The sequence below is a fragment of the Coloeus monedula genome, assembly GCF_965178545.1.
Source record: "Coloeus monedula genome assembly, chromosome: 27".
In the NCBI taxonomy this organism is placed as follows: Eukaryota; Metazoa; Chordata; class Aves; order Passeriformes; family Corvidae; genus Coloeus; species Coloeus monedula.
Genome location: NC_138807.1, coordinates 5,360,557 through 5,386,049, shown reverse-complemented (window position 1 = coordinate 5,386,049; position 25,493 = coordinate 5,360,557). Strand labels below are relative to the sequence as shown.

At 64.0% G+C, this 25,493-nt stretch overlaps 6 protein-coding genes across 8 annotated transcripts in view; 3 read left to right on the top strand and 3 right to left on the bottom strand.

Moving 5' to 3' along the window:
• Positions 1-2,591, bottom strand: part of ELL (elongation factor for RNA polymerase II) — a 51,129-nt gene extending 48,538 nt beyond the window's left edge. Inside the window, exon 1 of the mRNA XM_082297884.1 lies at positions 2,427-2,591. Within this exon, the coding sequence (XP_082154010.1) occupies positions 2,427-2,561 (135 nt within the window). The 5' untranslated portion in view covers positions 2,562-2,591. The remainder of the gene's footprint in view (positions 1-2,426) is intronic.
• A 607-nt stretch (positions 2,592-3,198) lies between these two features.
• FKBP8 (FKBP prolyl isomerase 8) lies at positions 3,199-9,004 on the bottom strand. Its single transcript, XM_082297906.1, has 9 exons — positions 8,936-9,004; positions 8,135-8,425; positions 7,812-7,981; positions 7,496-7,584; positions 7,040-7,257; positions 6,794-6,966; positions 6,630-6,707; positions 4,529-4,666; positions 3,199-4,047 (listed from the first exon to the last, which is right to left on the bottom strand). The coding sequence occupies exons 2-9, from the start codon at positions 8,409-8,411 to the stop codon at positions 3,961-3,963; spliced, it is 1,230 nt and encodes a 409-aa protein (XP_082154032.1). The 5' UTR covers positions 8,412-8,425; positions 8,936-9,004; the 3' UTR covers positions 3,199-3,960.
• Positions 8,995-11,293, top strand: KXD1 (KxDL motif containing 1). The gene is made up of 5 exons (XM_082297907.1): positions 8,995-9,134; positions 9,441-9,541; positions 9,637-9,789; positions 10,229-10,275; positions 10,840-11,293. The coding sequence occupies exons 2-5, from the start codon at positions 9,447-9,449 to the stop codon at positions 11,073-11,075; spliced, it is 531 nt and encodes a 176-aa protein (XP_082154033.1). The 5' UTR covers positions 8,995-9,134; positions 9,441-9,446; the 3' UTR covers positions 11,076-11,293.
• A 1,082-nt stretch (positions 11,294-12,375) lies between these two features.
• UBA52 (ubiquitin A-52 residue ribosomal protein fusion product 1) lies at positions 12,376-13,587 on the top strand. Of its 2 annotated transcripts, none has more exons than XM_082297670.1 (5): positions 12,376-12,476; positions 12,871-12,989; positions 13,069-13,155; positions 13,246-13,348; positions 13,447-13,587. In XM_082297670.1, the coding sequence occupies exons 2-5, from the start codon at positions 12,887-12,889 to the stop codon at positions 13,538-13,540; spliced, it is 387 nt and encodes a 128-aa protein (XP_082153796.1). In that variant the 5' UTR covers positions 12,376-12,476; positions 12,871-12,886; the 3' UTR covers positions 13,541-13,587. The 2 variants fall into 2 exon arrangements, with proteins under 2 accessions (XP_082153796.1, XP_082153797.1); XM_082297671.1 differs by having other exon boundaries at positions 12,449-12,485.
• A 1,259-nt stretch (positions 13,588-14,846) lies between these two features.
• On the top strand, positions 14,847-17,068 carry REX1BD (required for excision 1-B domain containing; the record flags this gene model as incomplete). The annotated part of the gene is made up of 5 exons (XM_082297702.1): positions 14,847-14,909; positions 15,061-15,317; positions 15,790-15,994; positions 16,080-16,168; positions 16,551-17,068. 5 exons carry the CDS (start codon positions 14,847-14,849, stop codon positions 16,621-16,623), a joined length of 687 nt encoding a protein of 228 aa, XP_082153828.1. The 3' UTR covers positions 16,624-17,068.
• A 646-nt stretch (positions 17,069-17,714) lies between these two features.
• CRLF1 (cytokine receptor like factor 1) lies at positions 17,715-25,363 on the bottom strand. 2 transcript variants are annotated; one of them, XM_082298100.1, is made up of 8 exons: positions 25,248-25,363; positions 20,596-20,874; positions 19,511-19,640; positions 19,041-19,210; positions 18,655-18,812; positions 18,408-18,576; positions 17,984-18,166; positions 17,715-17,847 (listed from the first exon to the last, which is right to left on the bottom strand). In XM_082298100.1, exons 1-8 carry the CDS (start codon positions 25,327-25,329, stop codon positions 17,831-17,833), a joined length of 1,188 nt encoding a protein of 395 aa, XP_082154226.1. In that variant the 5' UTR covers positions 25,330-25,363; the 3' UTR covers positions 17,715-17,830. The 2 variants fall into 2 exon arrangements, with proteins under 2 accessions (XP_082154226.1, XP_082154225.1); XM_082298099.1 differs by having other exon boundaries at positions 17,716-17,847; positions 17,988-18,166.
• Positions 25,364-25,493: the final 130 nt, after the last annotated feature.

Below are 25,493 nucleotides of genomic sequence, written 5' to 3'. Positions count from 1 at the left end.
CCATCCAGAATGTGGATCTGTGACCATTTTGTTCCTCGGGATGTAGGCAACTCAGCAGAAAACCAAGAGCACAGCTCAGCAGAGATCCAAGAAGACAAATCTCTGTTTCTCCACAGCCCTGCTGCCTGATCCACACATGGTGCAGCTCCACACCAAGCCTGCAACTGCTCTGGCACCAGGGACACTCCAAACAAATGGCAGCTCGCCCGGCTGGGTGATCATTTTTGGATTATGTAATCCCAATACATTATTATTAGACCAAGAACAAACTCAAGCAAGGAACTGAAGACATTTCCCTGCCTGTTCTGGCAGAGGGACAGAGCCTTGTCGCAGGAATCGCACGGACGTGCTACCCCGGTGCCTGAAACAGGTCAGACTGCACATGTTGGACGCCAGGTAACACAAACAGCAGGATTGGATTCCAGGCCATTATCCATATTACACAATGCTGCCGTCAGTTCCACCACATTTCAAACCAAACCGAACAGAAGGAGCCTGAGCAAATTTTTTCCATTTAACTGCTGCAGCCCAAAATTAAAGCAGAGCTGGACTGGACAAACACACACTGCAAAGGTGTGTTGGAGGCGGCTCCCGGCAGGGCCGGGGCCGAGCGCTTCCGAGGAAGCCGAGACGTTCAACGAGCTGGGGAAACTGTTTATAGAACCGATGCAGAATGAGCATATGTGTTTAATAGCCCACTAATTGTTGCGTTATTCACTACACAAACAAGCAGCTCTTCTGCCCTTATCCCTTCCTGCCCAGTTAATCACCAGGAGCCTCCGACTATTTCTCTTTTGGGTGGCGGTGAAGGAAGCAAAGTTCATTAGTGGCCGTTGGCCACCAAACAATCCTGAGCCCAGACTTCATTTAGAAAATAAACACCACTATTCATGTGTGACACGGACTCGGAATAGCTTCCCAAAATATTTAACGCAGCTGCCTGTAGTCTTCCTACTCTCCCTCCCCCAAAATAAAAGGCTTTCCCAATATATAGGAAAGAATTATTTGGATTATTTGTTTCATTTTTCAGAGGGAAAAAAAAAAAGCTAATAATTCAGTCTACCCAAGTCACTTATTCCTCCTGACTTCTCATAATGCTGATAAACACTCATTAAAATATAAGTTGATAAACCCTGGTACAGTCATTACCTTCGTCCTCATACAGAGATTGCCCAATTCAGTGATGTGATGTAACCAACACCCTAAATTAAAAATAGTGTTGTGACAACATATGGTTTATCCTACAGAAGCTGGCAGGCAGGACGCTCCTAATGACAAACGGGTTTAGGCTCCCAGCTTCCCCCAGCAAGGTGAGGAGACAGAAATGCTTGTCGCAGGATCAGAGGCAGAGAGAAAAAATAAAATAAAAATAAAATTACACTAAAAATGACAGTTTTGAACCCCTCTCCGGTCCATCCCAACACCAGCTGCCGAGTGTGGCCATTATTCTCTATTTACATGACTAATAAGCTCTCTGGATGCATTTCAAGGAAACGGCACGGAAAAGACAATCTGGAAATTTCAAAATACAGCCTGAACGTGCCTCCCCCCCCACCCCCGGGAGGGGAGCACCGGGCCGGGCGGGGGATGAACAACCGGGTGTCCCGGGGAGGGGACAGCGATGGACGGACCCTCCCCAGTCCGGGATGGCAGCACCGGGGATGGACCCGCCGCCCCCCCCGGCTTCGGAAACCCACGTCACGTTCACCGGGGAAACGGGGGGGGGGGGGGGGGGGGGGGGCACCGACGTCCCTTCGCCCCCCTCCCCGGACACTTACGGGGACTGACGGCAGCTTCCCGTCACCTCCCGGGGGGGCACCGAGCGCCCACCCCCGCACCGAGACCGCGGGGCCCCTGTCACCCACCCGGGGGGGCACACGGGGGGCCCCCGCTCACACACCGGGGTGGTGGCATATGGGGGTCCTCCCCGCAATTACCGGGGCGGGGGAGGAAACACCGACACCTCCCGGACCCCTCGGGCACTTCCCGGAGGATCACGACCCCTCCCCGGTCACCCATCGGGGGGGGGCAGAGGGACCCCTCGAGCACTACCAGGGACGGGGAACACACCGGGGTGCTCCGGGGCGTTACCGGAGGGGCACGGCAAGTCTCCTCCGGTGTCCCTCAGGCACCTGGCACCCCGATCGCCACCCCCCCCCCCATTGCCGGTTCACCGGCCACTCACTGAGGGGGGGGGGGGGGGGTGGCCGGGAGCCTCCGCATCCCCTCAACCCCTCACCAGGGAGTCCCCCCGCCCCAGGCCCGCCCCGAGCCGCACACCCACTTCACGAGGAGCTCCCCCCTCTCACCTCCCCTTACATCTCCACCGGTGCCGCCCGCAGGGCTCCGTCCGGGGGCCTCGTGGCGGCCGCCCGACCGCCCTCGGCGGGGCCGTGCCCCCCGCCCCACGCCCACCAGCCCCGTACCTTACAGGCCTGGTAGCTCTCGAAGGCGCGCAGGGCGCTCTCCGTGAGCTTGACGTGGAAGACGGAGACGCGGGTGCCGCGGCCGAGGCGACCGCAGGACAGCCCGTACCCGCGCTCCGCCTGCAGCGCCGCCATCTTGGGACCGTCTCCCCCTCCGCGCCTGGGCCGCCGGGGCCGCCCGCCGCCGGCACGCCCCCCTTTATGAATTATTCATGATGCGCCGCTCCGCCGGCCACGCCCACGCGGGGCGCCTGTTGCTGGGGCGAGGAGGTGGGCAGCGGCCGCGCTGATTGGCTGGGTGATGCCGGGCGCCGCGTCGGATTGGCCCGTGGGGAGGGGAGGCGGGGATATGTAAATGAGGGCGCGGGGCATGCTGGGGAGGGTGGTCTGGTGCAGCCGGGGAGCGCTGCGGGAGCGCGGGGAGGGGGCGGCGGGCGGGGGAATCCCACGGACCCTCGGGATGGACCCCCTGACCCGCCCCGGGCATTCAACCCTCCGGGTGTGAACCCCCCTGGAATCCCTGGGCATCAAATCCGCGCGCATGAACCCCCCCGGGCATGAACCCCCCCGGGACATGCACCCCTTGTCCTCCCTTGGGTGTGAGTCCCCCGAGCATGAATCCCCCCAACCCCGCACTCCTTCCCAGTCATGAGATCCCCAGCATAAACCCCCTGATCCCCAGGTAGTACCTGAGGGTCCCAGGCTTCCCCCTGGGCATTGCCCCCGTAGACTCCATGTGACCCCACGTGTGGCAATAAAAGAGGCCCGAATGTGAAGGAATTGTCCTTTATTTGGGAAGTTCACAGTCAGTTTGGGGTGCGAGGACAGTGCTACAACCCCCCCACGAGCAGAGCTGAGGCTGGGCAGCGGTGGGCACTGGGGGGGCTGCAGGGCAGGGAGGGACCCCTGACGTTTTGGACCCACAGGAAGACAGCTTGGACAGGGGGTCTCCAGCACTCCCCTCCTCCATCCCTCCCACCGCGGGTTTCTTTGGCTTCCTTTGGACATTGCACGCTGCAGGGATGTGCAGAGGAGGGCAGCGGATGCGTCCAGGAGGGCTGAGCCGCCGGCAGCCCCCCAGGAATCGGGGAATGTCGCTGCATCTGCCCCTGGGATCCACATCCACATTGCTTCCCTTCCCTCAGCTTCCTTCCATGTACCTCCCCCTGCCCGTCCCGTCCCGGCGGCAGGACCGCAACACCCGGGATGGGCACGGCCAGGACGTACTGGTGTGAGGGACCTCCCGCTGCCCCCGACACACTCGGGGCTGGGGGCTGAGCCCCTGATTGCCGGGAGGCTGCCCGGGGGTCCCTGCTCTGCCGGCGGCTCCCTCCCCACAGCGGCACCCGCCTGTGCCAGGAGGGATGTGGGGAACGCTGGGAGAGAGATCCGGCACCTCTGGCAGAGAAAGCATCCGTGCTCCTGGAGCTGCGAGTCCATGGGAAGGGGTGGCAGAGCCTCGGGGGAGCCCCTCGGCAGAGAGAGGCAGGACCCGGCGCTGGTCCTGTGCCGAGGGGCCACCCGGGTGCCAACCTCAGTTCCTGGCCGCAATGACCACGGACAAGGCCACGCCACCGAGCGCGATGGCTGTCGCGCCGAAGAGCCACTTCCAGGGGATGGACTGCGGAGCAGAGCACGGGGCCATGAGGGGCTGTGCCCATGGCAGCGGACACGTGCTATCCTGCCTGCCCTGCCTCCTGGACAGGGCATCCCAAAAAGGCACTGCTGGGTCAGCTCTGCCCGGCACGTGGCCGGCGCGGCCGCGGGGACAGCGTGTGCTGCCGGCTGCCCAGCTGACAGCGCTTCCCAACGGGCAGCTGGGAGCAAAGTCCAGACCCTCCAGCTGGCATGGCTGGGATCTGGTGGACACAGCCAGGAGCACAGGCTGTTATCAGTGTTTTCCGGGCACGGCTCCCAGAGCACGGCCCCCTGCTCCCAGTGGCATCGCTGTCCTGACACAGCCCACCCACATCCTGCTTGGGAGCAGGGCTATGTCCCTCCTGCGGGACCTGGGGGGACACTGGCAATCCCCTGTGGGTCCCCAATCCATGGGTGACCCCCACCCGCTCTGCCACCCCCAGGAGCTCAGGCCCAGCCCTTACCCAGGGCAGTTTGTCTTTGCACTTCCTGGAGGTGCTGGTGGCGCTGGGATTCCCGAGCATCTTCCTGTACATCTCCGTCTCCACGTTCCTCTGGTCCGCGTGCTTCTTCACCAGCTTGGAGAGCTCAGCGTGGATGGTCTGGGGAGGACAGCGTGGTGTTATCAGCCCTGTGCCATCCCTGCCTGCCAGGGAGGACACATGTGACTGACAGCAGCTTCCACCACCCCTGGGATGTGCAGGAACATCATGGAAGAGCTTAGAAACGGCCGAGGGGATGATCAGGCCTCATCCTGCCCCGCTTCCCAACGCCACGGGGCTGCACCAGGCTGGCATGGAACACCCAGGCTGGCATGGGGATGCCCTGTGGGTCCAATGCCCCTCTGTCCTTTTTGGCTACTCGAGCCACTCCCCGCCCGGCAGCAGGGAGCAGAACCCAGGGCTGATGCCAGACATCAGGAAAGGGATTTTATCCTGTAATCGCGACAGGAACGTGTCTGCCTCGAGGACAGACATGCCCCAGCTCTCCTACTTTTCGTCTGGAAGCGGGCTGGGAAATCAGGGTTCAAACTCAGCCCGGTGTGAAGTGGGATTGCAGCAAGACCTGCAGCGTGTTCACACCTGCCCTGCTGGGGCAGGAAAAGGCTCTGAGTCCTGCGTGGGGCCCACAGGCTCCCCAAAAGCAGCAGGAAGCACCAGGAAGCCGAGCAGGGTAAGGGGGCAGAAAGACGTAGTGGTGGCCCTGGTGGCACGGCCGTGCTGTGCCCTCTGCTGGGGGACACATCCCGGGAACACCGCCTCTGCCAGCCTGTGCCACGCTGGGAAAAGCTGCCTCCAACACCAAAATGTGGATGTCTGGAGGACGGAACGCTCCTGCTTGGAGCTCACCGGGGCTGTCACATCAGCACAGGACAACCATCAGCATCCCACGCTGCTTCCAGAACATTTCCAAGGGGTCAGGAGAAGGGGTGGCTGCGATGGCCCCATGGGAGGCAGGTGGAGCCCAGCGTTCCTGGAGTGTTTTCAGCACCGGTAGCCGTGGCCCCTGAGTCACCCACGCCGCGACTGGAGCGGCACCGCCACTTCCCCGGGAGCCCTGGCAGCAGCCGGGGAGGGCAGTAATTTGCTGTCCTTGTGGTTTCACTGGACACGTCACTGCCGGGCATTTGGATTTTTCAGCCCTCTCCAATTAAAAGCTCCATCGGAACTGGGGAGCAGCCGCCCTGCCCAGGGACGTGCCGGGGGAATGGTTCCCAGTGCTGTTCCCTCTCCACCCTAACCTTGCTGGGAAGGGAAGGGTTTGGGGTCCTGCTCACCCTTCCAAGGGTGCTCAGACCACCCCTGAGGGTGCTGCGGGGCCACCCAGCACCTGCTTGTGCCACATCCCACCCGTGACCTTCAGGGACTGGGTCATGACACAAATCCTAATGGTCTGGTGAAATCCCCAGGAAAGAAATGGATACAACAACAGATCCAGACAAGGATTAAAACCCATCTGGAGAACCAAGACCCCCCGGCTCGACCCTGTGCAGGCAACACCTCCCTGCCTCCTCCCAGGCTCGCTCCTGCTGGGGTCATTTCCTGGCACTGGTTTTTGATTTCTCCCGAGGCTCCAGTCCTGCAGCTGATCATTAACTGACAGGAAATTCCTGACCCAGAGCTCGCCCTGCTCGGGCGCTGGACCGAGGTCTGGCTGCTCCCACCACCCAGTGATTCACTCTCGGGGCTGCTCAGCGAGTTTGTGGGGACTCAGCTCTGCTCCACTTCCCTCAACCACAGCACGAACTGCCCGAGCCACCCAGGGAACCCGGAGCCGCCTGGACCATCCCCACAGGATGGCTGGAGCACGGATGGGCTGGCAGGGAGTCCTGTCACTGCCAGGACCAAAGGTCAATGAGGGAACCTTGTAACGTGGAGATAAGGGACCCACCAGCCCAGCCACACTCCACGTGCTGCATCATGCCCCAGGCTCTGGGGGCTATTCCCAGCCTCCCTTCAGCCTTCTAGGGGGGACACTGAGGTTTGTAGGGACACAGACAAGAGAGGAGCATCCCGGAGACCCCCAGCTCAGCGGGACCACGGGCAGCACACATCTCCAGCCTACCTTGTTTGAAGGCTCCAGCTTCAACGCTGCCTTCAGGATGGGAATGGCCTCTCTGTATTCTCCCTGCTGAGCCAGCACCTGGAGGGTGACACACGGGTGGAGCAGGACGCTGAGGCCTGCCCCTCGGTCCCCTGCCACGCCATGGAGAAGGGACCCCTCCTCACCTTTCCCTTTCGGAAGAGAGCCTTGATGTTCCCCGGCTGGTGCTCCAGTACGAGGTTACAGGACTTGAGAGCTGCCTTGAAATGGTCCAACTTCAGCTGCGAGGCCGCCAGGTTGTTGAGACACTTCACCTTCACATCCAGCAGCTCGGCTTCCTCATCTGGGCTGAAATCCACTGCACAGACCCCAGGGCCAGGTTACAGCAGGGCAGGGAGCCCAGGTGGGCCTCTCTGGGAGGGGACAGGTACCTTTGGAGCTGGAGCCCACGATCCTGAGGGCAATGTCGTAGGAGTTGATGGCCAGCACGTAATCTGCCTGCTGGTAGAAGAAGTTGCCGCGCTCCCGCTTGCGGTTGGCCAGCTGGATCTTCTCCTTCCCGCTGAGCAGCTCCAGGTCCGGCGCATCCCGAGCCGCCAGCAGCTCCACCTCCAGCGTGAGGGACGCGTTGGGGGGGATGTCAGGGCTCCTGCACAAAGCCATGGGACGTTGTCACCTCTCAGATGCTGGGCCACGTGGATTTAGCACCGTGGTTCAGAAATCCGAGCCAGGGAAGCTTCCCGGGGCGGGGAATGATGTGGATCTTTCCACCCCAGGCAGGACACACTGCACATGGCAAGGGAGGAAGCAGAGGTTTCCTAGCAGGGGACAGCTTCCCCAGCCCTGTTTGGGACCACCCTGCTCCACCTGATGCCCTCCCAGCTCACCTGCCCTGAGCTCCGTAGCAGTACTTGGCTTCTGACACGATCAAAGCCGTCTCCCCCATCTCCAGGAGCTGCACACACAGGTCCAGAGCCTGCAGGGAACAACGTGAAATCACGGAAGGGACTGTAAAGGTTATCCAGTTCCAACCTCCTGCCATGGGCAAGGATGCTTTCCACTAGACCAGGTTGCTCCAAGTCCCGTCCAACCTGGACCCACAGATGGGATGTCACCAACCCCAACCCTCCCTGTGGCCCCTCAGGTGAGGTCCTGCTCCCCAGGGCAGTGATGAAGCTGGGTGAGCTTTGTCCCCGTGTTCACCTGCAGGACATCGCAGTCCCCCAGCGTGAAGGTGAGGGCAGGGTTCTCCTCCACCACGGTGCCATCCTCCAGCGTGGCCTTCAGGCGGATTGTCACGTCCTGGCCCTTTTGGGGACGGCTGTCTGCACCCTGGCCCGGCACCAACGTCTTCTTCTTGAGCAAACCATTCCCTGGGCACGGAGAAACCGTGGATGCGTCGGGGCACGGTGGGGAGGAAAAAGCCCGACTCCCTCCACCCTGCCCTGCCTCCTGCCCGGCCTTCGGAGCCCCGGGGAAGCCCGTGAGGCCCCAGAACTGAGCGCCCTCCTACCCGGGGCTCTCACCCAGAACATCGAGCCACTCCTGGGGGTCCCCGGCCGCGTCCCCCGCGCCCTGCTCCGGGAGCTGCGCGTCCTCCCGCGGCGGGGCCGGCGGCCGGCCCACGTCCTCCAGCGGGGGCAGCTCGCTCAGGTCATCCTCATCCTCCTCCTCTTCCTCCTCCAGGACCTCGAAATCCTCCGCCGTGTCCAGCTGAGCCGCGTCGGCCGCCGCCGCCGGCTCGGTGCCGGTGCCCGCCCGGCCAGGGGAGCCGCTCCTCGGTTCCTCCCCGCTGGACGCCATCGCGGCGGAGCAACCTGGAGTGGGGAGAGAGGACAGGGATCGGGCCTGCTCTTACCGGGGGAGACGCTCCGCCGGCCCGGGGAGCGCCGGGACCCTCCGGGGGCGAGGGATGCGCAACGGGACAGCGGAGACTCCGGAGCGCCGGGGACGGATCGGGCCCGGCAGGGGCGGGGGCTCGGGCCCGGTGGGATTGGGGGGGTCGGGGGGTCGGTCTGTCCCGGTGGGATCGGGGGGGTCGCGGCCCCGGCCCGGTACCGAGGGGGGGGGGCGGCCCCGCGCCCCGCGCCCGCCCCACGTGACCGCCGCGCGCCCCCCGCCGCTCCCACCTAGCCCGCGAACGCGCGGACGCAGGCCCCGCCCCCTCGCTCCTATTGGCCCGGTCCCGCCCACCGCGAGACGCCATTGGGTGGGGAGGACGCTCGTCAGCGACGCGCCCGCGGCGCCCCCGACGCCTTAAAGGGGCCGCCACCAGCGGGGCCGCCCCGGCGCTGGGGGCAGCGGCGCGGGGGGCTCGGCACCGCTACCGGAGAGGCTCTGTGATGCCCGCGGGGGCGCGGCCTTGTCCTCCGGCCGGTCTCCGGCACTTCCGGCTCGGCGCGGTGACGCCGCGGGGTCGCGCCCCACGTGACGCCGCACCCGGAAGCGGCGCGGAGCGGCCGCCGGTGCCACTCCCGGTACCGCTCCCGCTCCCGTCATGTGAAGCGGCGGGACGGGCTCCCGCAGGTGCGTGGGCATTGCTGGTGGGAGGCCCCGGGAACACTGGGGTGGGCCCAGGCCCGCGTGTCCCCGAGGGAACCCGGGGCTGGCGGCGCTGCCGGGACCGGGGAGGCGGCGGGCGGCCAGGGGACCCCCGTTACCGGCGTGTGGGGCCGCCCCGGGAGCGGGCACGGCGGCGGGGTACCCGGTACTGGTTGCGTGGCAGGGAGGAGGGGGCCCCGCTATCCCAGAGGGGGGTGGGGGGGGGGGTGTCTCCGTTACCGGCGCGGGGGCTCCCGGTGCCCCGGCTGAGCCGCCCCCGCGGTCCCGCAGGCCACGATGGAGCCCACGGCCTCGCAGGTGTTCTGCGGGAGGGTGCTGGGCATGGTCAACGCCGAGGACGTCAACGCCATCATCCTGGCCCAGAAAAACATGTGAGTCCCGGGGGAAGCGGCCCGTGGGAAGCCCGGTACCGGCACCGGGAGCCTCCCGGGATCTTTGGCGAGCTCCGTCTGCCTCCCCCGCGCAGGTTGGATCGGTTTGAGAAGACCAACGAGATGCTGCTCAACTTCAACAACCTGTCGAGCGTCCGCATGCAGCAGATGAACGAGCGCTTCCTGCACCACACCAGGACCCTGGTGGAGATGAAGAAGGACCTGGACAGCATCTTCCGGAGGATCCGGTGGGAAACGGGGCGGGAACGGGCACGGAGGTGGCACGGGGGGGCTGGGTGGGGCATGGCGGTGTTAAAGCAGGACACGAGTGGGAATTTGGGGGGAATATGAGAAGGAAAATGTGTTGGGGAAGGGAAAATATGTGGTCAGCGACACGTGGAGGGAGTGGAGGCTGGAACTTTGGGTTTCCATGGTCCTGCTCTGGCTGGGATGGGCTGTGCTGCCTTGGGAGCTGCTCGGGATGGTCACAAAAGGTGGGATTCAGAAGCACCCCCCATGCTGGGAAGGGTGGGATGGGGGGTTGGGAAGGGAATCCCTCGGCCCAGGGGGGTTCCCTTGGGATTTGTTTGCGTTGTCCACAACTGCCGGAGGCCGAGGGAGCTGTCGGGCAGCTCAGCTCGGGATCCCTCAGCTCCCCACGGACTCAGCTCGTTCTCTCCTCCCCAGGACACTCAAAGGGAAGTTGGCAAAGCAGTACCCGGAGGCTTTCAGCAGTGAGTGATTCCTGATGTGCAGATTCACGGAGCCATGGGATGGTTTGGGTTGGAAGGGACCTCAAAGCCCACCCAGTGCCACCCCTGCCAGGGCAGGGACACCTTCCACTGTCCCAGGCTGCTCCAAGCCCCATCCAGCCTGGCCTTGGGCACTGCCAGGGATCCAGGGGCAGCCCCAGCTGCTCTGGGCACCCTGTGCCAGGGCCTGCCCACCCTCCCAGGGAACAATTCCTGCCCAGTATCCCATCCAGCCCTGCCCTCTGGCAGTGGGAAGCCATTCCCCCTTGTCCTGGCACTCCATGCTCGGTTTTCCTCCTGTGGGGAGAGTCAGAAACCAGGAGAAGTCAATGTGCTGACCCATGGCTGCTTCCCTAAAAGTCAGGAAAACTCCTTAATCCCCTTAAGTGCAGTTGCAAAAAGTTGCACCCAACCTCTAATTTCCGTGCTGCTGATGTGGGGATTTTTTCTTTTGTTTTTAATCCCTGCTACAAGCAGAACTAGAAACCAGGGAATTGCTCTCCTGGCATCCCACCACAAACCTAACCCCTTCCTCTTCCCTCCCAGACATCCACGAATCCCCCATCCTGGAAGACGACGATGACTTCGACCCCGTCCCCAAGAGCACCACGACCACCATCGCTACCTCTGAGCAGAGCACGGAGTCCTGCGACAGCAGCCCCGACGTCATCTCCCCCACCACCAGCCAGGATTTCGAGGATTTATCCCAGGGCCAGTACGATGGCCCGGCCGTGAATGGACAGAGCCTCACAGACGAGGACAGGGCCGAGGGCCTGGACTAGGAGTCACCTCCCGCCCCTGGAGAACTTTCTATCCTGTATTTATATTTGTGTGTCGCTTTATTTTTCTTTTTTTTTTCCTTCCTCGGGAAGAGGGAAGCGAAGGCTGGGAGAAGCCGAGGCAGGAAGGTGCTGCCCTTCTGCCTCCAAAGTGCCGCTGAGGTGTAAAACCCCACAGCTCGCTTCAGGGGGGAATCAGTAAATCCTGGCTTGGAAATGCCTCTTGTGCTCCTCCCTCCTTCCTGCGCTCAGGAGAGCGCCCAAACCCCACGCTCCACGTGGATTTTTTTGGCGCAGAAAAGCTGCTTTTGGGGCACAGGTGTTTATATTTCGTAAGGAACATTGTCCCTGAGGCCCTGCGTGCCTACCAGCTCTGCCAAGGGTCTGTCCCTGCTGCTGCTGGACTTGTGCCTGCTGCCTTTTCCACCACTGGGATGAGCCAGAGCCGTGTTTCCCTTTGGTTCTCACACTCAGCCCCTCACATGGTGCTGCTGGTCACTCCACAGGCAGCAGGAGCTGTCCAGATCCTTCTTTTCCACCAGCATTGTGGTGTGATGGAGGAATTGCTCAGGTCTGGGGTCCTGATGGCCTGGGAGGGGATGAGGGGAGAGTGGGGGGCTGGAGGACAGGGGTTTGGGGCTGGTCCTGCAACTGGAGCTGTGGGACCCGCCATGGGGTTGTGGGGTCACTGTGGGGCTGGTCCCGGGGCTGTGGGGCCGGTGTGGGGTCCATGGGGTCAGTGTGGGGCTGGTCCTGGGGCTGTGGGGCCGGTGTGGGGTCCATGGGGTCAGTGTGGGGCTGGTCCCGGGCTGTGGGGCCGGTGTGGGGTCCATGGGGTCAGTGTGGGGCTGGTCCCGAGCTGTGGGGCCGGTGTGGGGTCCATGGGGTCAGTGTGGGGCTGGTCCCGGGCTGTGGGGCCGGTGTGGGGTCCATGGGGTCAGTGTGGGGCTGGTCCCGGGCTGTGGGGCCGGTGTGGGGTCCATGGGGTCAGTGTGAGGCTGGTCCGGCACTGTAGGGCTGGTTTGGGGCCGGTCGTGGGGTCCGTTTGGGGCCAGCCCTGTGGCCGCGGGGTCAGTGTGGGGCCAGTCCAGGGGCTGTGGTCGGGATTGGTCCGGTCCCGGGTCCGTGCAGACCCTCCCGTGCCCCTTCCCGCGGTACCGGGCCGGGCCGGGCCGGACCGGTGTCACCCCGGTAGTGACGGGCCGGGCGGGGCCGATGTCACCCCGGCAGTGAGGGAGCCGGACCGGTGTCCCCCGCCGGAAGTGACGGAAGTGCCGCGGGGCCGGGCCGGTGTCCCCCGCCGGAAGTGACGGAAGTGCCGCGGGGCCGGGCCGGTGTCCCCGCCGGACGTGACGCAGCGCGGGCGCGGCCCCGCCTCCCTTTCCCTCAGCAGCGAGGCCGCGGGTGCGCGCGGTGCGGGACCGGAGCGGGCCCGGGGCCTGGGGTGGCGGCCCTGGATCCCGGGAGGGCGCGGTGGATCCCGGGATGGGGACGGGAATCCGGGAGAGGGGGCTGGGACCCGGGGGAGAGGGCCTGGATCCCGGGGTGGGGGCTGGAACCCCGGGAGGGGCCCTGGGTCCCCGGGGACGGGACTGGATCCCACGGGAGGGCCCCGAATCCTGGGATGGGAGCTGGATCGTGGGAGAGCGGGGTTGGATCCCGGGGGGGATGCTCGGGAGCGGGGGTTTGAGAGGCTTTGAGGGGTCGCGTCGCGGCCGGGGAGCGGCGGGGCCCTGTCGGGGGCGGGACACGGCGGCACCGGGGCCGGCCCGGGGTGACGCGGCCGCCGCTCCCGCAGGTGAGAAGGTGCCAAGATGCAGATCTTCGTGAAGACCCTGACAGGCAAAACCATCACCCTCGAGGTGGAGCCCAATGACACCATCGAGAACGTGAAAGCCAAGATCCAGGACAAGGAAGGTACTGGCGGGGCCCAGAGTAGCGGGGTGGCCCCGTGGGGGTGCCCCGGTGTCCCCAGCACGGTGATTCTGTCCCGCAGGGATCCCCCCCGACCAGCAGCGCCTGATCTTCGCGGGGAAGCAGCTGGAGGACGGCCGCACCCTCGCAGACTACAACATCCAGAAAGGTGCTCCCCGGACCCTGGAGGTTTTTGGGGGGCGTTTTTGGGGTGCCAGGTGCTCCTTGCCCGCGGTGTGACACCGATCTCTCCTTGCAGAGTCCACGCTGCACCTGGTGCTGCGCCTGCGAGGGGGAATCATCGAGCCCTCCCTGCGCCAGCTCGCCCAGAAATACAACTGCGACAAGATGATCTGCCGCAAGTGCGTCCCCGTGTCCCCTGCCCGTGTCCCCTCACCCCCTTCCCTCCCCCAGAGCCCCTCCCCAGGGACACGGGGCTCTGCTGACCTGTCCCCCCCAGGTGCTACGCCCGCCTGCACCCCCGCGCCGTCAACTGCCGCAAGAAGAAGTGTGGGCACACCAACAACCTGCGCCCCAAGAAGAAGGTCAAGTAGAGCCTCCAGCCCTGCCTGCACTGGCCAATAAAGTATTGCAACTCTCAGCCCTGTTTTCTGGTGGTTTTTACCCAAATTGGTGCAGTTTTCAATAAATGGGGGCTATGCTGGAGCAGCGTAGGAGGGTGGGGAGATCAGGGACAGGGGAGGGATGGAGGTGGTGCTGTTGGTGGGCAGTGCCTGCTGCCATGTGTGCACGGACTGGGCCAGCACCGGGACCCCCCTGCCTGCCCGTGGGGCCCCCTGGCCACACACACACAGGAGATGGTCACCGGGACCTGGCCACAGACTGGACCAGCACCAGGACCATACACAAACCCCCCTGCTCATGCACTGGGACCCCTCTGGTCACTACTGCAGCAGGACCACACACAAACCCCCCTGCTCATGCACTGGGACCCCTCTGGTCACTACTGCAGCAGGACCACACACAAACCCCCCTGCTCATGCACTGGGACCCCTCTGGTCACTACTGCAGCAGGACCACACACAAACCCCCCTGCTCATGCACTGGGACCCCTCTGGTCACTACTGCAGGCTCTGCACGGACACCGGGACCCCCCTGCCCACCCACCAGGACCCCCAGCCGTGCTCACAGAACACAGACAGACACCGGGACCCCCCGGCCATGCAGGCAAGGACTGGTTCAGTCCCGGGATCTCCCTGTTCCGCTGCAAATGCATCGGGAGCCCCGGGCACGTGTCCAGGGACCGGCACCGGGACCCCACTGCATCCCCCTGCCCACCCATCCACCGGGACCCGTGGCCGCACGCTCACTGCAGACGGGCAGCGGGACCCCGGCGCACGGACCGGACCGGGGACGGGGCCCCGGGGCTGGCGGCGCTGCCGGTCGGTGCCTGCAGGTGGCGGCGGAACCGCGCTCCGCCCCGCGGGCCCCGGGCCTGCGCCGAGCGGCCGGGCAGGGCCATGGTGAGCGGCACCGGGAGCGGGACGGGAACGGCCCCCGGGGGACGGGAGGGGGGTCCCGGGACCGAGCGGGTCCGTGCGCGCGTGGTCACGGAGGGTCCCGGTGCCCCTCTGTTTTGAGCCGGGGGGATCCCGGTGCCGGTCCGTGGACACGCGGCCGGGGGGCTCCCGGCGTGTTTGCAGCGGGGTGGGGACATCCCGGGGCCGGTCCGGTCCGTGCGCACGTGGACGGGGAGGTCCCGGTGCCCGTCTGGGTTGTGTGAGCATGGCCGGGGGTCCCGGTGCCGGTCTGGGCACATGTAGAGAGGGGTCCCGGTGCGCGGGCAGCAGGGTGGGTGGGGGTCCCGGGACCGAGCCCGTCCGTGCAAGCGTGGATGGGATGGGGGTCCCGGTGCCCATCGGTACCGCGGGCACGTGTCCAGGAGGTCCCGGTGTCAGTCCGGTTCGTGCACGAGTGGCCTGGGGGGCCCGGTGGGTGAGCAGGGGAATACGAGGGGTCCCGGTGCTCGTCTGTGTTGTGTGCGCAAGGCCGGGGGGCTCCCGGTGCGCGGGTAGCGGGATGGGGGGGGTCCCGGTGCCGGTGCTGGACTCAGCTTAAGCACCGCGGCCGGAATCCACCCGGGACCCCCAGAACCGGAGCTGAGCGAGGACGCGTTGCTGCAGCACCGGGGCGATCCCCCGGGCGGTGCCGGCTCTGCCCGGAGCCCGTTACCGGGTCACCGGTGCCACCGCGTCCCCCAGCGCCGCCGTCCCCTTGTGTCCCGCAGACGGGCGAGGCCGTGCGGGCGCTGCTGCAGCGGCTGCGGGAGCTGCAGGGCGAGCGGGTCGAGACGTACCGGCTCTTCGAGGAGTGAGTACCGGCACCGGCACCGCCGCGGGGACGGGCCCCCGGGGGGGCGGCACCCACCGGGGCGGGCAGGGGCACCCCCGGCAGGGAACCGGATCCCCCATCCCGATTATTTTGCATCCTGTTGGGCCGGGGCCGTGGGGGTGGCTGATGAGCTCCAGCTGGCAGTGGGACTCTGCGCTGGACACCTGAATCCTATTTTAGCATCCAGCCGATGAGGGACTTCCCGGGATGCAGGGTTGAGAGTGTAAAGGATGAAAAAACCCAAACCACCAACTTTCCCCCCCAAAAAAGCCGTTTTCAACCCTGTCCCGTGTGAGGCGTGAGGCTGCCAGGTCATGCTGCCAAATCCAGGCAGGAAAAGGCAGGAGAACCCTCCTGGTGCTGCCTGTGGTGGGTGGCAAAAGGGGCTCAGCTCCGCGATGGGCACCCCAGCTGAGGTGACAGTGGCTTCTCCCCCCTGATCTGTCCGCAGGGGCCACCGGGCGTACCTGAGCAATGCCCCCCACTATGACTTCCCACGGTACCGGCAGCTGGTGCACGAGGTCACCGTGGCCTTCAGTGGCATCTCCCGGGAGGTGCTGGACATCGCTGGGCGCCTGCGGGACGAGCTCGGCCGCCCCGACCTGGCCCAGCACCTGGCCCGGCTGCAGGAGCGGGAGCAGGAGAAGCTGCAGCTGGTGGGTGCTGGGCTGGGGGGGGGGTCCCTGGGGCAGCGCTGGGGCTGGTTTGGGGGGTCTCAGCTCCCAAGGTGTCCCTCCACAGACGGCGCAGCTGCAGCTGGCCCAGCAGCAGGCACAGGACCAGCCCGAGGTGGACGCCCATCAGCAGGAGGTGCGGGAGCTCAAGCACAAGTAGGTGGTGGCCCCGCTGCTGTCCCCACTCATTTTGGGAAGGCAGCATCCCCCTAGCCCAGGACCCCCACTGCCATCCCCTTCTCCCCCTATTTTCGGATGGCACCCCCTCCTCAGCCCGTAGAATCCTGGAGTCTCCTGAGCTGAAAGGGACCCACAGGGATCACAGAGTCCAGGCCAGGAGCCCCTTCCCTGTGTTTCCCCTCCCTCCCTCCGGCCCAGGGGGGCCCAGATGGTGCCTTCGGGGTCTGGCGGCGCTGCGTGGCCGCGTCCCCTCGGCCTCCCCGGGCTGAGTGTTTCATAAACAGCGCGGGGAAGGCGAGGCGGCCCACATAATACGCTCCATATGGGCTTTATTTATAGTTTCCATCCGCTCTCGTAGGCTAATTAAAACCATTGAGGCAATCAGCGAAATTCTCCAGGACCTTAAGTACGATTCGGAAGAAGTTGAGTGATGGGTGTCCCCGTGGGAACGGCTGGAGGGGCCGGGCTGGTGGAACGGGGGCCCCGCTTGCCCCCCACCCGCTCCCGGTGCACCTCGGCAAGGTGGGCATTGTCCTCTCGGCCCCTTCTCTGGAGCACAGGCTGGAACGGGTGGAGAAGGCCCTCCTGGGACAAGTGGGGTCCCCCTAAATCCTGAGTATCCCTCAGCAGAGGGGTCCGGCATGGGGCTGGTTACCCTGCCCGGCTGTGCCGGGGCTGTGCCGAACACAAACCACAATCTCCGGTGCCAAGGGGCTGCCATGCTGCGGCCTCCATCAAGGTGGCCACTGTCCTTGCTGCCAGCTGGAGTCCCACGGGCAGCAGCCCCCCCCCAAAAACCACATCTTGGAGACCGGCTGTGCCCCCAGCCCCACAGCTGGCGCTCCACAAGCGCTTTTGCTGTGGTCACCCCAAATAAACCTGTCCCCGTGGAGCTGGCCTGAGTGGTGTGATCTCAAGGGTTCGTGTGGCCCCCGCTGCCCCAGTGCCACCCCCTCCATGTTGGCTCAATCCCCTGGGAGCCCCGGGATGGGGTGACAAGGGCCACGGGCCCCATTTGGCTGCCCGCTGCATCCCCGTCCCCGTGCAGCGCTGCCGCTCCGCTGACGCAGACCCCGGTGGGGTTTCAGAGGTTTATTGGCATTAAGCTTAAATCTGTTCCTAATTGACTGAAATGGAACCAAAATAAGGCTGGTTTGAATCAAAACTGGAGCAGGCACTGGGCAAACCCCAGCAGCCTCCAATCAGCCCGCGTGGCTCCCCGGGGACGGACCCCCCCCGTGCACTCACACGTGGGACCCCAGGGAGAAAACGGCCAAAATCGCTTCCCGGGGGGGGAACTGCGGCGAGGGTGGGGTCACCCGGGAAGCCCTCGCCGCTCCTTTCATCCCAGAGGCTGCTCCGGCTGGCGGAGCAAAGCCCCCGTGCCCCCCCCGGCCGGGCAAGGCTGGGGGGTCCCCTCGTTGCCGCGGGGCCGCGGCCCCACAGAGCCCCCGGGGCTGGGCCAGCCCGGCCCCCCAACCTCACCCCACCCCATCCCCCAGGGCTGCGGGGCCGCGCTGCGCCCCGGCCGCCTCCCAACTCCCCCGCGGCGGGGCCGGGGCGGGCGCGGGCGGTCCCGGGTGGGCGCCGGGCGCCCCGTCCCATCCTGCCGGCGCTCGGTCCCCCGCGGGCTACAGCTTATCGCCGGGAAGAACCTGCGGAGAGGAGCAGAGCCCCGCGTCGCCCCGGGGTCGGCGTCACCCCCCAGCATCCCTGGGGTGGGGGTCACCCCGCGTCCCCCCCCCCCCGTCCCCACCCAGCCGGGGAGAAGAAGTGCGAAAGGCTCCTTACCTACCTGGTTGCGTGTTTTGTGCGATTTCTGCAGCCACACGCGCCACTGGTCGTAGAGTTTGATGCCGAGGTTGGAGCAGCCGTAAGCGTGTTTCTTCACCCACCCGAAAAACTGCTTCAGCTCCCGCCGCAGCGTCGTGTTCTGCTCCCCCCCTTTGGGGTCGCAGCCCCCCGCCACTCGCTCTGCGGGGACGGAGGGGTCAGTGTCACACGGGGGGCCGCGTCTCAACCCCCCCATCGCCGCCGTGCCGTGAATAACGAGGGCCCAGAGGAACACGAGCAGGTTTTGGCTCCCAGCTGGGAAAGCCAAGCTCCGAGTTGGCTCCTTTGCAAGAAATCCAGGTGCCGGGCATGGACTGGGGAAGAGCCCCCCGCACATCCCGCGGCACCGGCGGCACCCCCGAGCGGTGCTGGCTGCACTCACCGCTGCGTGGGGTGGAGGCGGCCGTGGGGTTGCTCCAGTCGCTCCAGATTCCGGCTTTCTTGGAGCCGTAGATGCTGAAGGGGTTACAGCGCACCTGGACGAAGTAGACGGTGCCGGGGCGCAGGCCGGCCAGGCGACACGAGGTCTGGTTGCCCACATCATCCACCACCTGCAGAGGGACGAGACGGGAGCACCCGGACCCTCGGCCACCCCGTGCCGTCCCCCGGCACCGGCGGTGCCCACCCACCTTCCACTCGGAGCTGTCCTCCACCCGGTATTGGATCTGGTACTTGGCTTGGAAGAGGAAATCCTTGAGGGCCGGCGGGGAGCTCCAGCGCACGCTCAGCTGGTCCTCCAGGTCGCCCACCCTGCTGACGTGCACGTCCGACGGCGGGTCCGTGGTGACTGCGGGGACAGGGCAGGGCTGGCGGGGACAGCGGGGCAGCGCCGCGGGGCCGCGAGGGTTAAGGAGCCGCGGATGTAAAAACGACTCGGAGCAAACAGCCTAATTCGATTAGGAGCAATTCTGCTCACATATCGCCCATTTCCTGCTGCCCCCGCCCCAGCCCAGCGCTGCCCCTCCCCGCGAGGTCACCGGCGCGGCGGTGACACCGCAGCAGTGGCGTGGCTCACCCACGTCGAGGATGTCCAGCATGACCACGTCGGACACGGCCACCCCCAGGCGGTTGGACGCCTCCACCCAGATCTCGTAGGGCGTGAAGAGGGCCAGGTCCTTGGGGATGTGGCAGGAGTAGGTCCCGGCCGTGTGGTATTCCTGGCAGGTGTTGTCCTGGCCGTACCACCTGCGGGCAGGTGATGGATGAGGTACTGGCACTGCTCCTCCGTCCCCGGGATGCTCCCACGGGTTGTTCTTGGCCATTCCACACGGCCGGAATTGGGGGACTGGCCCCGTGGTTCACCCGGTGATTCCCGACTCAACCAGGCCCACAGCGGCTTCTCCTCGCCCTCCCCAGCTCCACGAGGAAACTCATCACACCAGCACCGTCTCCCAGCCAGGAGACATCGAGCTGCCCGTTCCCTGTTTCCCATTAAATCCCACTCCAACGCTTTTAGCAATAACGGGAACGGAGGTGAGCACCCACCTGCGCTTGTACTTGAGGGTGTAGTTGGTGTGCAGGAAGGTCTCCCCTTCTGTCCCTGGCGCCCACTTGCAGGTCAGGTCCTTCATGTTTTTGGACCAGCAAGTGATGTTGACTGGTTTTTCTGGGGGTACTGGGAGAGACAAAAACCAAAAAACCAAGAGGTTCCAGAGCTGGTTTTTTCCAGGCACAGAGACCCAAACCCCAAATCCAAGCTGCGTTCCCAGCCGAGCCTCTGTATTCCCGGGACGTAGCGACCCAAAAAAACAAACCCAAGCTACATTCCCCGTTACGATTCCGTATTCCTGGGATTCCGTATTCCTGGGACGTAGCACTGTCCTTAAAATAGCCTGAGATAAAATCTTATGATTATTGATTCGGACAAGCGCGTTTTAACCAAGGCTTTGCCGAAACAGCCTCTCAGCTGTGCGTGGCTCGGGCTTCCACCAGAGCAGCTCCTGGCATGCTCTGGCGAGAACCAGGGCGCTGATCCCTCCGTGGGGATCCCCGGCTTCTCTCCCGTGGGAGAGGCGCATCCTGGCACTGGCTGGACCCTGGCACAGAATGGCCAAACCCTGGTACAGAACAGCCGGACCTTGGCACCGGCTGGACCCTGGCACAGAGCGGCTGGACCCCAGCACAGAGCGGCTGGACCTTGGCTCTGGCTGGACTACAGCACAGAGTGGCCGGATCCTGGCACAGAGCGACTGGACCCCGGCATAGAGTGACCAGACCCCAGCACAGAGTGACCAGACCCTGGCACCAGCTAGACCCTGGCATGGAGGGCCGGACCCCGTCACAGAGTGACCAGACCCCGGCACAGAGTGACCATACCCTGGCACAGAATTATCAGACCCTGGCACCAGCTAGACCCTGGCATGGAGGGCTGGACCCCAGCACAGAGTGACCAGACCCCGGCCCTGAGTGACCAGACCCCAGCACAGAGTGACTGGGCCCTGGCACAGAGTGACCAGACCCCGGCACAGAGTGACCAGACCCCAACACAGAGTGACCAGCCCCCGGCACAGAGTGACCAGCCCCCGGCACAGAGCGGCCGGACCCCGGCCCGTGCGGCGGCACCGACGTACATCCAACGTAAAGGCAGGAGCCGGCCAAGATGCCGCCGTCTCTGCTGTGACACACCAGGTTGTCCCCCGACTGCTGCCTGGAGCCGTTGAGGCGGGCGAGGGCCACGCTGAGCGTGGAGGGGCCCAGGGCGGCGTAGGAGGCGGCCGGGAGGCGCCGCCCGTTCAGCGTCCAGTACAGGTCCTCGGCTTTCAGCGGAAAGTCCGGGCTGACCGTGCACGTGGCGACCAGCGAGGAGCCGATCAGCAGGGTGGGGTCTTGGGGGGAAATCACGGCGGGGTCTGCAGCCGGAGAGACAGAGAGCGGGGGGGGAAAAATCAATTATGGAGGGTTTGATATTGAGCTAACTACGTTAGAGCTGTTTAAATATGTCTTATGTCTATTTAAACACGTTTTAGATCTGTTTTACATTGATTTGAGCACCTTTATGTCTCTTCTGTGTTCATTTAAATATGTTTTATATCTATTTAATACATTGTTGAGCTATTTTGCATTGATTTAAATCATCGCGTCTATATCAATTTCAATCATCATATGTGTTTTATATTAATTTAAATATATTGTTCAGCTATTTACATTGATTTAAATCATCACAAGCCTATACTGATTTAAATCACATCTCTGTTTCATATATATATTTCAATCATCACATATCTCTTTCATATCAATTTCAATACACTGGTTTCTATTTTACAGTGATTTAAATGCATTTCATATCTATTCTTTACTTATGCACATTTTGTATCCATTTTATATCTAAACATATTTTATATCTTTTATATCTATTCAAATAGTTTTTATATCTAGTCCATATCTAAATACAGAACCTATTTTTATCTATTTAAATACACTTTTCACCTACTTCTTTATTTAAATACATTTTATATCGAAACACTTCTAAGATCTATTTTTATATCTACATCTATTTTAGAACTGTTAAAATACATTTTATATCCACTTTTAATCTTTTTTTTCCAGGGCTGGGGCGGGGCTGGGTTGCGGCTTCGGAAGTTTTTCCGCGACAAAAGGATTTCAAAAAGGAAAATTCGAGGAGATTTTTTTTCTCTCCCCCCCCCCCTCCTTTTCCAACTCTGCCAAGGTCCGGCATTTCCCCCTGGATCGCCGAGGGGTGGGAAGCGCTTTCCCACCGAGCTCCCGCCTCATCCCCACCATGTGCTGCCAAATCCCATCGCTCGGCCCTCGACATCCCGAGGGTGCTGCAGGCTGGGAGAGCCCCTCCGCGAGGGGAAATTCCCACCCCGGCTTATTCCGGGAAGCCTCGGCCGCGAGGCTTCCAAGCCGCGGCTGCCCCGGCCCCGCTCCGGGGTGTTCCGTGTCCGTCAGCCCTTATCGGCTCCATCCGCACGCGCCGGGCTAATATCCCAAATTACCTCCCGGAAAGTGCCGCGACCTCCCCGCCCCTCCGACCTCCCGGCCCCGATCGGCTTTCAGCGCCCGCCGCCCGCCCCGGCTCCCGCCCGGCGTTCCCAAAATCCCCGTCACGCCGGAGAGATCCTAATGAGGGGTCCCCGCTGCCCGCGCCGCCTCCCACCCTCCGCAATTAGTGCTCCGAAATCCTCGTTACGCCGGGGAGACTTAATTAGGAATTGCTGCCGTGCTTGGGGGATGCTGGAGGGAAAAGCACCCTGGGGTACCCCAAATATCCATGGATTGGTGCCAGATACCCCAAGGTACTCCGAGCACCCATGGGTTGGTGCCAGGTACCCCGGGGTACCCCGAGCACCCATGGATTGGTACCAGGTACCCCACACATCCGTGGGATGGTGCTGGATACTCCAGGATACCCCGAGCATCCATGCACGACGACGGCTCTATCCCACCCCCAAAACAAACCCTTCCCAAGGCCAACGAGGCCTCTGGAAATTTCATCCCCCCTCTCTGCCCACCCCGCTCCGAGCCCGCCACGAGCCGAGCCCGGAGGTGCTGCGGCTCTGCGATAACAGACCCAGCACTCCGAGCCCTGATTCTCCTAAATCTAAACAGCCCCAGAAACTCACACGAGCTCCGTAAAACAGACGCATTTCCCATCTTCCGAGCAGGACCCTCTGGAGAGGGCAATTTTCTCTCTCTGTATTTTTTTTCCCCTGGATTTTGGTTTTTTCCCTCTTCCAAGCAGGACCCTCTGGAGGGGCCAATTATATACATATATATATTACATTTTTTTCCCCCCTGGATTTATTTTCCCCCCTCAGCGCGGCCACAGCGCCGAACATGTGTTTTAAAAGGGAAAAGTGTGAAGTTTTCCGATCGGAGAGGAAAGGGCCGGAGAGACGCAGGCAGGCTGTGGAATGTGCAAGTTGCAACGAAAATACCTGCTCGGGGGTTTTATGGCTTCTCTACTGCAAAAAAAAAATGCTGATCAGGTGCTAAGTAATGCTATAAAGTAAAACCACATTTCCAAGGTGTCGGGAACGTTTATGCTTTTCTTCCGAAGGGCCGGATTTCATTTTAGTTTTATATCGGAGTTTTAAGGGGTTGGGAAAGAAAAGGGGGAGGGAAAAAAAAAAAAAGCTCCGATAAGTGTCAGAGATCACGCAGTTAAAAAAGATTTATTGAGCTGTGCAGGGGGGTTAAAGGAAAATAGAAATAATTGCCCTCAAGAACAAAGGGGAATTTGGGAAGCTCTGAATTCCACAGGAAAAATAAAATTAAATAGATATGTATAGTTAGAGCTCCTCTAAAGCTCGAGCAGCGAGGTTTGCGGGCAGACGCAGCACCCAAAAATGCTTCATCCCTCTTTTCCACTCTGCTCTCCACTCTTCTTTTTTTCCCCTTTCTCATCCCCGACTGGCATTTCTCGTGCCCATCCCTGGGCTCGAGGAGGGATTTATAAAAAGCCCAGGCATTCCAGCGCGGCCGAGCTGCACCGAGGGGAAACTTTCGCTCTCTAAAAGGAGATTTGGCTTCGCCTTCGCCAGCGCCGCACGTCGAGGGGCCGCGGGCCCAGCGCTGCCCTGGACCCCCGTGGGGAGGGGGCAAATGGGGGCCCGGGGGGGGAATCCGGCTGCTTGGGAGGAGGACGGTGCGAGGTCAGCCCCACCAAGGGTCCGGCTGTGGCCTCGTGTTGTTCCCAGTGGGATCAACCCCTCCAGGCACTGCGGTGGGCACTGCGGTGGGCACCGAAAGCCACCGCGATTGGCCGCTCTCGCTGACGGCCCCTAAAGGGATTTTTGGAGCGTTCCTTCTCCCCACCCCACTGCTCCAGCAATTCCTGCCCCAATTAACGCCCTTAAGACTCCCCCGTTAAGGACACGTTTGGGTCCGGGGTCCGTCGCGGTGGCCGGGAGCCCGCGGGGTCGCCGGGGAGGGGACGCGGGAGCTGCCGGGCGAGCGGCGGCGTTTGTGGCGGGTCCCGTTCGCGCGTCGGAGCGGAGAACATCCATCGCCTTGAGAAATTCCCATCATAGGGAGGAAGCCGAACTTCCTGCTGCGGGGAGCGGGATCTCGCCCTCCCCTGGCTCGGGCCGCAGGGGGGGCAGCGGGGCGGCGGCCGGGACGGGACGGGACAGGGGGTCCGTCGGGTTCAGGGCTCTGTGGGGACGGGGGGACCCCTCCCCCGTGTGTCCCCCCATGGGCAGGGGGACCCCGATCCCCGCGGGGCTGAGGCCGCTCCACAGCTCAGCCCACAGGTGGCACCTCCCGGACCTGCCACCGCCGGGTGGGGCCACCAAATTGGGCATCACTTCGGAGCCCCCCAGGGGGATTTTTTTTTTGGGGGGGGGTCGTTGTTCTCTGTGGGGCAGGGAGGGAGTTCCCTATTGTTCTGGGTGGGAAAAGGGGATTCATTGTTCTCTGGGATGGGGGGGGGGGCGGCTCTCCGGGGGGAACGGGGGACCCCGTTGTTCTCGGCAGGGGGAGGGGGGGGTCTCAGAGGCTTTGGGGGGGACAGAAGGGGGCGATGGCTCCCGGGGGTGCGAGGGGGTCGCGTGGGGAAGGGGTTCGCTATTGTTCTCCGGGCGGAGGCCGGGGGTTTCCATTGTCCTGGGTGGGGAATGGAGCCGCATTGTTCTGCGGGAGGGGGGGCTGGACGGCGGGGAGAGGGGACAAGGGGGGTCCTGCCCTTCTCGGGGTCCCTCTTCTCCGTGGGGAGACGGAGCACTCGCTGCTCCTGGGGAGGGGGGGGTCTCCTCGCTACTCTCGGGGACGGGGGGGCGCACAAGAAAGGTTCCTCTATTGTTCTCTGCGGGGAAGGGGCGGGGGGGTCCCGGCTGGGCTGCGGGGACGAGGAGGGGGGGTCCCAGATGCCTGTCGGGAGGCGATGGGGGGTGCCGGCTGCCCTCCGCGGGGGGGTCCCCGTCCCCCTCCGCAGCAGGCGAAGCTCAGCCCCGAGGTGCGCCCGGCGGTGCCCCCGCCGCGCCCGGGACCGCTCTGCATCCCGGGGCCGGGGGGGGGACGCGACTCACGGAGAGGAACGGGACAGCCCCGGGGGTCTCCGCATCCCGGCGGCGGTGGGGGGGACGGGACACGCGGAAAGGAGCGGGAGAACCCCGGGGGGCTCCGCATGCCGGGGCCGGGGCCGGGGCCGGACGGGAGAGCCCCAGGGGTCTCCGTGCAGCGCCCGCGTGGCCCCGACGGGACCCCCGCCCGCCCCGCGCCCACCTTGCGGGAGCCGCCCGGTGCTCCCGGTACTCACAGGAGAGCGGGTCGGCGCGGGGCAGACGCGGGCAGAGCAGGAGCAGCAGCGGGAGCATCGGGAGCAGCGGCGGCGGCGGCATGGCCGGCTCCGGTGCCCGTCGGTGCCCGGGGCGGCGGAGCGCACCGGCACGTCCGGGGAAGTCCCGAGCAAGTCTGAGCAACCCCCGGTTACCAAAGCCCCAACTGCCGCCCTGGCCCCGCCCCGGGACCGCCCCCGGGGGGGCAGAAAGCCACCGGCCCCGCC

What these genes read in the sequence shown, in the direction of transcription:
- KXD1 (XM_082297907.1), top strand. Translation starts at nt 9,447, where the DNA reads ATGGAGCCCACGGCCTCGCAGGTGTTCTGCGGGAGGGTGCTGGGCATG. An exon ending in AGCATCTTCCGGAGGATCCG is followed by an intron (nt 9,790 to 10,228) that starts GTGGGAAACGGG and finishes TCTCCTCCCCAG; the next exon opens with GACACTCAAAGGGAAGTTGG. An exon ending in GTACCCGGAGGCTTTCAGCA is followed by an intron (nt 10,276 to 10,839) that starts GTGAGTGATTCC and finishes CTTCCCTCCCAG; the next exon opens with ACATCCACGAATCCCCCATC.
- UBA52 (XM_082297670.1), top strand. Translation starts at nt 12,887, where the DNA reads ATGCAGATCTTCGTGAAGACCCTGACAGGCAAAACCATCACCCTCGAG. An exon ending in CAAGATCCAGGACAAGGAAG is followed by an intron (nt 12,990 to 13,068) that starts GTACTGGCGGGG and finishes TCTGTCCCGCAG; the next exon opens with GGATCCCCCCCGACCAGCAG. An exon ending in AGACTACAACATCCAGAAAG is followed by an intron (nt 13,156 to 13,245) that starts GTGCTCCCCGGA and finishes CTCTCCTTGCAG; the next exon opens with AGTCCACGCTGCACCTGGTG.
- CRLF1 (XM_082298099.1), bottom strand. Translation starts at nt 25,329, where the DNA reads ATGCCGCCGCCGCCGCTGCTCCCGATGCTCCCGCTGCTGCTCCTGCTC. An exon ending in GCTGGACATCCTCGACGTGG is followed by an intron (nt 18,813 to 19,040) that starts GTGAGCCACGCC and finishes CTGTCCCCGCAG; the next exon opens with TCACCACGGACCCGCCGTCG. An exon ending in CGCCTCCACCCCACGCAGCG is followed by an intron (nt 18,167 to 18,407) that starts GTGAGTGCAGCC and finishes CCGTCCCCGCAG; the next exon opens with AGCGAGTGGCGGGGGGCTGC.
- FKBP8 (XM_082297906.1), bottom strand. Translation starts at nt 8,411, where the DNA reads ATGGCGTCCAGCGGGGAGGAACCGAGGAGCGGCTCCCCTGGCCGGGCG. An exon ending in GGGACTGCGATGTCCTGCAG is followed by an intron (nt 7,585 to 7,811) that starts GTGAACACGGGG and finishes TGTTCCCTGCAG; the next exon opens with GCTCTGGACCTGTGTGTGCA. An exon ending in CTCTCTTCCGAAAGGGAAAG is followed by an intron (nt 6,708 to 6,793) that starts GTGAGGAGGGGT and finishes GTCACCCTCCAG; the next exon opens with GTGCTGGCTCAGCAGGGAGA.